Source organism: Scleropages formosus, chromosome 9 (assembly GCF_900964775.1).
Source record: "Scleropages formosus chromosome 9, fSclFor1.1, whole genome shotgun sequence".
NCBI lineage: Eukaryota > Metazoa > Chordata > Actinopteri > Osteoglossiformes > Osteoglossidae > Scleropages > Scleropages formosus.
Window position 1 is genome coordinate 28,110,029 of NC_041814.1, and position 13,453 is coordinate 28,123,481.

Genomic DNA, 13,453 nt, shown 5'->3' on the forward strand with positions numbered 1-13,453 from the left:
CACAGTCTGAAACTGCTTGTCCCTAGTTGGGTCGCGGCAAGCTGGAGCCTAACTCAGCAACACAGGGCGCAAGGCTGGAGGGGGAGGGGACACAGCCAGGATGGGATGCCAGTCTGACGCAGGGCACCCCAAGCGGGACTCAAATCCCAGACCTATCAGAGAGCAGGCACAGAGCCACGGCGAGACCGGAGATCCCTTCTGTTGATAGTTGTTTCGTGACTTTCTCTGCACCTTTCATCTGTTCTCGTGACATGATGTTGTTCAGCATGAGCTTGTTTGTAATGTTTGTATTGAAAACAGTGACGTAAGGAATTCCGCTATGACGTAAGACGCACGAGAACGCCGGTGCAGGCGCCGGAGATCCTGCCTCGAGTTGGGGGTAAGGGGTGGGGTCCCAGCGGACAGGGGTTCGGTTACACGTTTCTGCGCTATAGCTGGACGGAGGAGGAGTAGGAGGTACGCGCGCGCTCCGTGTTGACGCAACATGGCCAGCGCTGGTGGACCGGACCCGCGAGCCGTCGCTCCGCGGGGCGGAAGTGAGTATTTTTAACCGCTGCGCTCATCCCGTGCGCGGGCGCACCTTGGAGCCCCCCGGGCAGCGTTTATATAAAGTGGCGTCGCTGAAAATGCAGCTGTACAGCAGCGCGCTGACGCACTATCCCGGCTCGGGGTCCTCACGCGCGGTTTCGGTTTCCGTTTCGAGCGTCGCGCGCGCCGAACGTGCGGAGGGTGCGCCGTCCGACGGTCGCGCGGCCGCCACAAACATGCCCGACTTCTCCTGCTACGAAGCCACGTCCCTCCGGCCCGCCTTCTTCACGTCCACGGCGGAGATCCTCATAACGCGACCGCGCGGAGCCCCGCGCGCCCTTCCCGTTCACATCATCAAGGAGCCGAGGGGCAAAAAGTCTGCGCTTGACGGGGAGCGCGACGGAGATCATCATGAGGGGGAAGGCGGGGCGGAGTCGCTGGAGAAGACGGGCGCCGCCGACGACACGGAGGGTCGCGCGACGGGAACGGGTTCCCCGGGTGGCTCGGAGCGCGAGGAGCGCAAGAGCGCCGCCGGCGGAGGTGCAGCAGAGCACGCGAGCGCTGGGCTGCTCGCCTGCGGCCCGCGCCAGCAGCAGCACGAGGGCGGCCGGCCGCACGCGAGCGAGCGCGTGACGCACTACCTGGCCGAGGTGGAGCGACAGAACCGCTACCTGCAGGAGAGGCGCAAGTACCGCTTCCACATCATCCCCGACGGCAACTGCCTGTACCGCGCCGTGTGCGAGGCGCTCTACGGCGACCAGTCGGCGCACCGCGAGCTGCGCGAGCAGACCATGCACCACATCGCGGACCACCTGGACGAGTTCAGCGCCATCATCGAGGGCGACGCGGGCGAGTTCCTGCTGAACGCCGCGCAGGACGGCGCCTGGGCCGGCTACCCCGAGCTGCTGGCCATGAGCCACATGCTGCGCGTCAACATTCGGCTGACGACGGGCGGCAGCGCGCAGAGCCCCACCGTCTCCACCATGGTGCACTGCCTGGGCGAGGAGGACGCGTCCAAGCCCACCATCTGGCTGAGCTGGCTGAGCAACGGCCACTACGACGCGCTGCTGGACGCGCGCGTGCCCAACCCCGAGTACGAGGCGTGGTGCCGGCAGGCGCACGTGCAGCGCAAGCGGGACGAGGAGCTCGCGCGCTCCATGGCGGCGTCGCTCTCCAGGATGTACCTCGAGCGAGGGGGCTCCTCGTGAAGGAGCTCGCCTCCCGAACTCGAAACTCACCCACTTCGCCTCCCCGCCGCCGTGGCCCCTGTACTGAGATAAAAGCACTTTACGCCTTAATTTATTACTTTTCTAAGACGAGTTTAGTTTTGTAATTAAATTTACCTGGATCCTGAGCGGGTTTACTGTTTTTTTTCTTTGTTTGTTTTAATGTTTAAAAATAAAATACGACAGCGACGGACACTGTGTGCGGATAACCGAGGCGAGGGTGTCTGAGCCTGAGGCGATTCGAGTGTCCGGTTGAGAACTAAAGTCTAAAGGATGCGGACAGTAAACGGATGAAATATTACATTTTAAAAATATATTCTCACAATCATTCATAAGCACAGTGCTCTAATGTCATGTTCCGAACGAACAGTTTGAAGGTAGTTTTTTTATGTCGACCATGAAACCGTGCAGGTTGGTATCGGCCGCCCACTGTATTGGGGTCAATATTTCTCTGACTTTTGTGTCTGCATTCATATTTCATTATTTTATCGCTTCTTTGGACATGAACTGGGGGGTTGTACTCTCTTTTTCCAGGATAGTGGTATTAAATAATAAAATGCTGTTTATTGGCAATTACTGTAAAAGTCATTGTCAGTTCATTTCAGAGAAAATGAGCAGAATTTAATGACATCTAAATCAATTTATGGTGAAATATAATCTGGGAGAGTCACTGTAGTCCAAGCAGAATGCATTCTTTCCACCAGAGTTTATGTAACACTCCAGGTTTGGAGCAGCAGGTGGCGCAGTGGTTAGAGGTGCTGTGTGGTGCCTCATGGTTCCAGCTTTAAACCCCTGCTTCTGCCCTCACTCAAGGTGCTTACTGTCAGTGGATACAGTAAAAATTACCCTGCTTTATAATTGGTATGTCACGGTAAGCTGTTTTGGGTACAAATCAAACATTGTTACCTTGCAGAAAAGTGTGAGAGAAATAAATATAATACTGTGCACATCTTTACATTCAACATTGCCCTTTACTACAGAGAAGTTTTCACTGAGCACATAATGTTTTATATTCATTGCATATGCTTTCCGTTTAGGTTTATGCTGTAGCGTTTCACAATTTTAGCATATATAAAGGTTGCACACATGTGCAGGTATGTAGGTGTGAGTAATGTAATAACTGGTAGCATAGTGGTTAGAGCTGCTGCCTTTGCACACAAAGGTCACAGGTTTGATTCCCACCTCTGTTTGTAGTACCTTTTGAGCAAGGTACTTGCCTTAAATTGCTCCAGTAAAATTACCCAGCTGTATAAATGGGTAAATAATTGTAAGTTTCTTTAGAGAAAATGTCAGCTAAATGAATAAATGTAATAACCAGTCTTGATTTTAACACATTTTAGCTGGTAGATGTTGGCATGTGCTGTCTTTTCCATGACGTCAGGGAGCAGTATGTAGAGGAGCATGCAGAATTTGAGTCGGTGATGTGAGCGCTGTCAGCTTCCCAGGAGAGGCTGCTGTCAGCTCACCTGATGCACTTCTGGAAAGGTACCTCAACCTCTACTGGTCTCCAGCAGTAAATCCTGGAATTCTTAGCAGGGGGCACAGTGGCTATGGGCATGCACTTGTGACCAGAACTGGTTTGAGTGCAGGAGAAGCTTTATTGAATTGGTCAGTGGTCATTGATGAGTCAGACTTTAAAAGTACATATGAACTGTATGTGTAAATACTAAGTGCCTTTGACTACAAAGGGACAGTTGCTTACAGTAACTAAGGGATATGGCCATTTGGGTTCATGTGATTTCTGGAGAAATAAAGTAACCTCAGACTTCTGCATCCACCAGCAAAAGTCATTTGCTTTATTTACTTTTATTTCACAATTACTGGCATATCCTTGGTCATGGTTCAGGATGCCATCTGGTGGTAATGTAGTGTAAATGATATTTGCAGTACAGTGTTACTCATAACCTCAGTTTTCTCCAAGACAATTGGTCAGAGTTCCCTCTAATTTCTAACATGCTGTTTTTGCAGTCAGCTATTTTTTGCCAAGATTGTTAGTCATAGCTGAAATATTTGTGCCATGATGACAGTTAAACATTCTGGTGTGATATGAATTGTGACTGTAAAAGGAAATGGCATCAGACAGTAACAGTACAGTTTATACTGGCCTGATAGGAGCAGGCGGCTGCCAGGCAAGTTCCATAGACTGTCGGTTGTGTCATATTTCTGATGACTGGAAAACATGCTTTATGTGCACACACAGCCTATAGGGAGCATTGCTTACAGTTTCAGATCTACCTTTATTCTTTTATTTGGCGCTTTTCTCCAATAAGACTTAGTGTTAAGGGACTTGAAATTATTTACTCATTTATACAGCTAGGTCATTTTTTTAAAAATTTTTCTTTAACTAGAGTAATTTTTGGTTTGTACCTTGAGATGAGTGTTACAGGTAGAGGTGGCGTTCAAGCCTGCAACCTTTGGGAGCTACACTATAATCTGCCCCCACGTTTGTATGCTAACCTACTTTAAATTATCTACCCTTTTGTATAGCAGAGTATTGTTAGTGCTTAAGAGTACTGCTTAAGGAGCATAATTTGAACCTGGGATCTTATGATTAAGAGCCTGCACCACATGCTGCTCACCTCATTTGGCTGAAACTTCTGTCCAAAGTGACTTTCACCGTGAGACCCTGCAGTCATGAAGGGTTCTACAGCAGGGGTTTGATTAGAATGTTGGCAGAAATGTTGTATTTCACTGGAAAAAAGCCCATAGGCTATATCATGACTCTATACTGATAAAGACGAAACTGGATTTTTTCATAGTAAGAGAACTTCGGTGTGGACACTAAAATGACCCTGGCAATCTGAACATATACAGTGAAATTTGGGGGGAAAAAACTGCCTGATAAACAGGCACTCTTCTAGGAGTTTAACTAGAACATTTCACCCCATTAAAGGTGTGCCATAGGCTATCTTATGTGACAAATTATAAATTGCCACTACTTTTTACCAGTGTGGCACACTGGTACAGCGAGTAGTGCTGCTGCCTCACAGCACCCAGGTGGTATGAGAGAATGTGGATTCTGTCTCTGCTCAGCCACTGTGGAGTTTGCGTATTCTCTCTGTATTTGCGTGGGTTTCCTCCCAGAGTCCAAAGATATGCAGTTGAGGTGGATTGGTGATGCTCAATAGCCCATAGTGTGTGTGTGTGTGTGTGTGTGTGTGTGGTGTCCTGTCTAGAATGTAACACCCTCAGCCTTGCTTCTAGGATAGGTTCCGGTTCTTTGCAACTGCTCAAGACAAGCAGTTGTTGAAATTGGATGGGTGCTACTTATGAGTTCATTTAATAAAGGTCAGTATATTTGTGTGTCTCCTGAATCGCTTTTGGGGAAATAAGTGTCACTCAAGGCCTGATTGCAGGAGTAAACACAGCAGATTACTGCTACTTTAATGTAATAACATGAATAGCCTTTCTAGGGAGAGGCATGAACTACACCTCTTTTAACAGGTATTTTGAAATGAGCTTGTTATATTTACTTGATGTTTTTCTGCAAAGCAACTTACAATTATTTATACAGTTTAGTAATTTTGCTTGAGTAATTTAGGGTAAGTATCTTGCTGAACGTGAGACTTCAAGCGGTAACTGTTGGGTCCAAAGGCAATAGCACTAACCACTCTACTACCAGCTGTTCTGTGTTGTAGTAGTTATTGGCATACAACATGTGGTTTATAATGTCAGGCTAGTGTAGAGCAAAAGTGATGAAAAAATAATCAGATGATGACAATGTAGGATAAAATACTGTGCCGCATCTCTAACACCAGACCAACTATGACTGAAACTAGTACTGAAGCATGAGTGATGGGTAGATAGAATTACACACTGGTCTTGACTTGATTGGATGCTTTCCATTAAAAGTTATTCAAAAGACATGAATAACAGATTGAAGACAAACTGAAGGTGTTACAAAGACTCTATAGAGTTAACGCGGTAGGTAAAGTTAAAATATTTAATCCTCTTGTTGAAATGTTATGAACAATATAGTTTAAAATGCCACATCTAGGTGGCGATAGAGACACACGTTAGAAGACATTGCAGCATTAACTCATTTTATCAGTGAGAATAATAGAAGATGTGAGTTTTCCAACCTTTTAAGCTGAAATAACATTTAAAAAAAAGCAGCTACTTGCTACTTTACTGGGTACAGATGCAGGGTCGAGGGGTGACAGCAAGGTTCCCCCCGCAGGTGGGTTGGGGGGGGGTCAAGCATGTAGTAGCCATGCAGAGCTGTGTTACATCCCATACAAAACAAAGTGGAAAATAAGAATTCTGCTAATTTGTTTACTTTAGTGTGCTATGACAGTGGACCACCTGTCCTTCTGACATTTACCTGGAAACGAAGCAGAGGCAGCTGCGGTGCCTCACGGGGAAATCGCCTTGTGAATTACTGCAAAAAAGAGCAGAAGTGTTGCAGGATAAAAGTTATTACACCAAACTACACCCTTTTCAATCAACGTCACACTTCTTTCCAAAGAATTTAAACTTTCAGAGCCAACAGCTACTACGACACTTTATGACAGTGTCAAACTGTCCCTTGTGTCACAGAGTTCAAAGTACATATTCAAGAAGAGATATTCAATAAACATGCAGACTGCATAAAACTAGAATGATTTTCCAGTGACATAAGAACATATGCATTTTCAAAACATTCAGTGGAACTGGGGGAATTTGTGCAGTTTAAAACCAAAACTGTAGAAATAGGTCACAAAAAAAAGCTAACATTGCAGCTTTTTAAATCATACAGAATGTAGTGATTGAGGCTAATTCAGTTTGGGTGTCTTGAGGTCCTTAACTACTTTAAGTAAGGGCTTACCATGGCCTTTGCAGTGGTGCTTTAACTAGTCAACACTTCCCATCAAGGAGCACATGGTCAACCCAGGTGGGACTCGAACCCACAATTCCCAGCTCCGGAGGCTGATGCCTTATCCATTAGGCCACTGGGTCCACTCCTGGGTGCTGTCCTCTATTATTAGCCTGTTGTCTTGTCTCTAAGCTCTGCTGAAGGCATAAAATGTCTTTTCTGATTTGTAACAGTATGTCCTGCATTTTCCCAGCATCAACAACCAAACAGCTCATTGAAATGCAGTGAAGGTGCAACTCAAACCAACAACCATCTGTATTTTTCATCCTGTGCACATAGTCTTTCGCTACTGTGAGTTTTAAAGGACCCCAAGGTGTTCAACTACTAGTAGCACTGTTATGTAAATCAAGTCAGATCTGTTATGAAGTTCCACACAATTCCTATCAGTTAAGCCACCACCAAGATGGGGTTCAAGCCCACCATCGCCCATTCTAAAGGTTGATGACTTACCCATTAGGCTACCAATACAATTATAGTATTACATAATGATAATATATAGCGTTATAATTAATAGTGCTTGAAATGTAGTTACTCTTTGCATGTCTGTACTACAGGGGGAGTGTGATTTGATCACATGACTGACTGCTCACCTGTTAAAAGTTTTAAAATCAGGTCATTATATGTAAATACACACATTTTCTGAACCGCTTGTCCCATTTGGGGTCGCAGGGAGCCAGAGCCTAACCCGGCAACACAGGGCGCAAGGCTGGAGGGGGAGGGGACACACCCAGGACAGGACGCCACTCTGTTGCAAGGCACCCCAAGCGGGACTCTAACCCCAGACCCACCGGAGAGCAGGACCCGGTCCAACCCACTGCACCACCATGCCCCCTTTATATGTAAATAAAATGATTTATTTTTAATAAAGCACTGTATAATGTCAAAATAAGACAATAGAATAGATATTTTTAAAGTAATAAAAACTAAACCGTTCTACTTTGCAGATTTTGTAAAATTCCTGAAATATACTGTATATAAAATATAATACTGGATTTTCTGGTCACTTAAGATTCACTGATGTGCCTGTATGTAGGAGTGAGGGTCTCTCTACATTCCCATCCGCTCTGTGCTTCCCAGAGGAGGATGTTTCCAGCAGCTTGACCGCAGTCAAGGAGCCTCCACTTGGCTCGGGTCTGTTTCTCCTTTGTTCCTGCGACAGCGAAGACACGCTGTGCCAGTATGTCTCTCTGCCTCGGGGACTAACTGTACCCGAGTGTCCTGGCCATTTCAGGTCCAATGCTCCAGCCCTGCAGTATATTCTACAATTTGCCCATTTGGGAATTGCTATCTGAAGGCACAGCTTGTCTGAACCCAGAGCTCATCAGAATGGGCTATTTGTTTAATAAACTCTGAAACCCATTTTCTGAAAGGGCTCTTTTTGCTTCCAGGTTTTAGATTCTGTCATTTAGATGCTGTCATTTTGGAGTAGTTTTAAACTCAACCAGAATGCATTCATATATACTGTATATATGCATTAGTTTATTATATATTTTAAAAATTACCATGTTTTAGGTGGATATATATATATATATATATATATATCATGTAATGTATCACCATTGTAAGAGATTGTGGGCTTTTTTCATAATTGACATCCTTTTATGTCCAGATCATACCTTTTATTTGTCCTTCACTTTCCTTCTTCTCCAGATAGTTCTTACACAACACTGAGGTGTTTTTCAGGCTGAAGAATGGAAGACTTTCTAACTAATCATAATACTGGTGGCTGATGACTGAATGGCATACTGATGGAGTGATCTCTGAAGTATACTATTATGACCATGCTGCTTGCTACCAGCTGAGTTGGTAAAGATCGCCAGGTCTGTGACCAGCAAAGCATCCCCACTGCATTATGCTGCCACCTCCATGCCAGACATTGTATATCACACAGGCACAAGTCATGCACCCATTCTCTCTATATTTTGGAAATACTCAGCAGTCGGTGCTAAACACTTCATATATTGACTCGTTGGTCGTATTGGTCCATAAGACCCACTTGCAGTAAATAAACATCAAGTTTCTGTGTTTTTTGGCACAGGTAAGTCTGGTGGGTAGCATGTGTGCTCAAACTTTTGATTAGTTGTGTATAAAGATATAACCCATTTTTGTACTCTTTAGGGGACATTTGTTTTTAACTATCCCTCAATCTGTATATGCTACAATGCTGAGTCATAATTCAACATATAGAGGACATTTTGTGCTTTTTAATGATCCTGCATGTTTGTGGGTGGAGCTTCAGCAACTTCCTAGAAACCCTAGAAATAATATCCAAAGTCCTTTTTTGCTATGTCTTAGGAGGAGGGGAAATCATCATCAGTTGGGAAAAGAAATGTTCTGCCGAATCAATTATTAGGGACAACAGATGTCATGTTTAATATACCCCCTGTGCAGAGGAGACCTGATGCAGTAGCTTGGAGAAAGGTGCCTAACCTGTCCTGATTGTATAAATATCCGACTATACGTGATGATAACTTCCTTTAAATATATTTATCAGCTAAGGTAAAGTTTTGCATATGGGTTCATAGACCCATAGACCATTCATAGACCAGTACAGTGCTGCTGGGTATATTCTAAGTCTCAGATTTGGGAAATGCAGTCATTTTGTCATTTTTACACTTAATTCAAAACAGAATGTGTGTTTATTAATCTTTTTTCCCAAGGTGACTTTTACTGTGAGGCTGGAACACCAAGCTGCTTAAAGGGATTTCTGCATTTATGAAATAACATCATTTTCACAGCACATGTTAGTTGGAGGTGAGTACCTTGATTAAGGGTGCTACAGTAGGATTTGAACCCAGATCCTTTGATGGTGAGGAAAAGATTCTATGCTTCTGTGCCATCTTCTGCCCATTTTTGCTTTCTTTTATCCTCAGCAGTTTTTTTCACTCTGTGTATTTATAACAACCAAGAAAAAATTCACCAGTAGAGAAAAAACTCACTTTTATTTGGAGATGAATGTCCAGACCCTCTTTGTTAAGCATCTCCAGGCTTGAACCGTTTGTTGGTCTCACCTCCTGTTAACTCAGAGGAGATTGAGGCTCAACGGGTGCAAAGGCATGACAGCTGTGGTCAATCTGCATGCACAAACGGACTGGTGTTTCCTATCGACGACATGTTCGTTTTGTGCATGCACACTCGAGCCCTAGTGCCCCGTGGGTGTGTGTGTTGGGAAACTTTGGAAGATTATGTTCCTGAACTAGCACTCACTCTTATCCCTGCACTCACACTGCAGTATCAAAACGCTCTTCCACTTCTCATTCGTAGCTCTTTTCCCACCTTTTCTCCTCCTCTCCATGCTGGAAGGAGTGCTTCGCACACACTTGGAGATGCACGGCCCCTGGGGTCGAAGCGTGCTGGCGTCCCGTCACCTGCCAACGGCCGGGAGCTTCACCGGCTGCCAGCATGTTGTCTTACTGTACTTATTTTTAGTCCACGCTCTCAGCATGGATACTTATGAATGGGCGAGAAAATTCCATTTTTATCATCAGAAATTATTATTCAGCATTCCATGTCATGCACTGCCATTACCATCAAACCACAGTCCATGCTCATGCCAATATTTAAACAGCTTTCTGCTGTCCTGTCCAGCTGTTTCTCATCTCAACCAGTTATTTTCTGTGTTTTTTCTCTTCTTCTTTCTGTGTCACTCAGCCTTAATTTGCTCATAATTTTTATTGGTACAATGCTACAATGACAGTTATATATAGTATCGCTTTAAATTTTACATGCAGTACTACAGCACATTTATACAGTAATTATTTAATGGACATGGTCTTTATAATTGGTTTTACTCAGTAAATAAATAAACATGCTAGGGATCATCAGTGGAATATGATATAAATATCTGAAAATGTAATTCTAGTTATCTCATTAGTTGCAACCTGTCGTGGTTCTGCAGTCTTGTGCCTCTGATGCTCAAGGTTGTTATGAGAAGCTGTCTTCAGTTTTCAATTTTTGTCTGTGGAGACATTAAATTTTCTTTGTTTTTGGTCTCCAGATCCATGAAATATTGGAGAAAAAGCCTCACCTTCTGGCAGCCTGGTATATTAAATGAACTGCCCCATAAACACATTCTGGGGTCAATGTCAAACTCATTCTGCTCTTATTCCAACTGGCCAGTGTTTCTTCTTTCCAGAGCTTTATGCGGAAAACAGTGGATGGAAGGCCAGGAATCCCAGGACAGAAGAGCAGTTCATCACTGGGTGTTTGTAGTCCCACAGTACATGAGGGAATTAGGAATTAAAATACTGTATCTGGAGAAAATCCATCCATCCATCCATCCATTGTGAATCATCACTTGTCCATTGCAGGGTCATGGTGATGCAGAATCTGGGTGTGAGGCATGGTATGTCCCAGGCAGGACGCCAGTCCGTCACAAGGTGATCACGCCCAAAAAAGCACACACTCGAGGCAGTCTCCTCCAAAGCTTGAGATCCTTGAGAGCAATTTCATATCCGTGAAACATGACCCAGACAAAGAGGCAAAGTGTTAAACAGTTTTTAAGGCCACACTGAGCACAAAAACAGCAGTAATATACACTGTTTCCAGCTGAAATATGAATAGCTCTGATCTATCTGACATATTATTACATTTGACAGAAAGGACAATGTTGAGCGCTTTGAGAATTCAGTCAAGGTCACACATCCCACTTTAAACAGAATTAGACTGTGATATTATATTATGTTGTGAACCCTCGAAAACATTATTTCCAGTGTGTAAAATGAAAAAAATAATGTTTGAGATGGTGGCGACGCAGCGCTTGTAAATAATGCTCTCAAGCTGATATTATCTGTGCAGTTCATCTCTGGTCGTCTTTGCCAGATCGGCCGATTTTTCTTGCGGTAGCTGATCGGAGACCGGATTATTTTTTTCTCCCTTTCATATTTCTTCGCCAGAACTTCACAGCATCCAGTATTTCCAACGCGATCTTCTCCTTTTTCCTCCTCTGATCTGACACCAGGCATGGCGCTAAATTTAGTATGCCATTTCCTCATCGAAATGTAAGTGCTGGACGCCAGAGGAGAATTACCCGCTACAGCTGAACAAGCAGCAGGCCAAACCTGGAATATGACCTCTCCATCTCCCTGCGAACGGGTTCACTCGTCACACCGTCAGCCTGAGAGGCATAATGGGACATTACTAAGCCCAAGGAGTACTATGAAGGAAAAAGAACCTTCTGGTGTAAAGTATTTGAAAGAGCTGCATCTTGGCTGCAAAATATTCTTGAACTAATGAAAAATGTGTGGAGGAGGAAGGTTTTTATTTATTGCTGCAGCCTCTGGAAGGGAGAAAAGGTATATATTGTGTGATCACCTAGCCTTGTGTCATGTGAACATTTTCCCAGGCAGGTGGCATGGGGTCAGGGGAGGACACAGGTTTGAATCTCCGCTAGTACTGCGTATCCTTGATCAAGAAATTACCCTGAACTGGTACTCTAAAAGTGACCAAGCTGTGTGAATGGGTAAATCACGATAAGTGAAACACATGTTAAAATAATAAATGTATAAAAGTCACGTCCAAGAAAGATACTAAATCAGAGTGAAACGTCCAACATGTCCTTAATCACTGCGCTACTTTTATATGTCACATGGTTTTAGCACAATGATTAAGTTCATATATGTGTGTGTGTATGCACCTGTATACATATTGTAACGATCCGGCTAATGAGTTAGCCCAGATCCTCACGTGGATTCCAGAAAGGCGTATAACTATATAAATCCAGACGGACACGGACAAAAGGAAGCTCTTCTTTTTAATATCTTGTAGGCAACTATGGACGACATATTTCACACAGCTGTCCTTACAATAAAATAAACAACATTAAAGTAATCTCCAAAACGTGCGAGGCACAAAATGAGCACACGGCCAAGTATATCAGCCTGCGCGCGCGGGAGCAAGGACCGAGGGGGCGGAGCAACCCCTTCGTCTCCACCATGATACGTCATCATTACAATATGCACTTATATGTATAACTATATAAGTACATACTGTATATACAGTTAAGTATGAAGAGCATGTTAGGGGTGTAACAGTACTGGAGGATCAATAATGATAATATTGTCAATATTCCTTAAAGCAGTGGAGTTGAACACAAATACTGGGGGACACTGTAGGCTTGTAGTGGGCTACACCTCTGCTCTGGTACCCCTTGTGATAATATATGATATGACATGCAGCCTCAAATATGACCCTTGGATTGCGGGGGGGGGTGAGGGCTGGTCACGCTTGGGGACAATGCTACCACCTGGCCGTCTCGCGCCGCAGAAGCAAAGCAGTGCGTGAACTCGCACTGTGGCAACCACAAGGGCACATCTGGATATCCACACGTCTCTCTGTCCCGCACCCTCCTTCACACACACACACACACACACACACAGAGGAAACGCGCGATCGATCGCAGCGCACAGGAATCCCCACGCAACGCGTCGAGTCAGTGTCCGTCAACAAGAGCAACTCGGTCGGAGAGCCGCAGCGACGGTGTCCCCGAAGGACAAGGACACCCCGCGTTCCGAACTTTTAAGGCTCCGCGCTGTGTTTGAACGGCCGGTCTGGCGGCACAGTTATTGAGAAAGAGTTACGGGATGATACAGTGTAGCGCGTCCCCTGCGCTCGCGATCGCTCTCCCGAGCGGTGACGTAATGCCTGCAGTCATGTGGAGATGGAAGTTCGCTTTTTTCCATCACTCTCCCCCTCCCGCTCTCTCTCTCTCTCTCTCTCTCTCTCTCTGTCTCACACACACACACACACACACACACACACACACACAGAGAGAGAGACACACCGATTCTCCTCTTCGACTCCGCGACTCTCCCCCTTCGAACCCCGGGTAGCTCGCCGGGCGATG

The 13,453-nt window shown here is 45.0% G+C and overlaps 1 protein-coding gene and 1 non-coding gene across 2 annotated transcripts; one reads left to right on the forward strand and one right to left on the reverse strand.

The window, feature by feature from the left end:
* The first annotated feature begins 342 nt into the window (after nt 1-342).
* On the forward strand, nt 343-2,929 carry otud1 (OTU deubiquitinase 1). The gene has a single exon (XM_029254956.1). The coding sequence runs from the start codon at nt 627-629 to the stop codon at nt 1,734-1,736; it is 1,110 nt and encodes a 369-aa protein (XP_029110789.1). The 5' UTR covers nt 343-626; the 3' UTR covers nt 1,737-2,929.
* A 3,690-nt stretch (nt 2,930-6,619) lies between these two features.
* On the reverse strand, nt 6,620-6,692 carry trnar-ccg (transfer RNA arginine (anticodon CCG)). Its single transcript has one exon. It is a non-coding gene; the product is annotated as a tRNA-Arg (tRNA).
* Nucleotides 6,693-13,453: the final 6,761 nt, after the last annotated feature.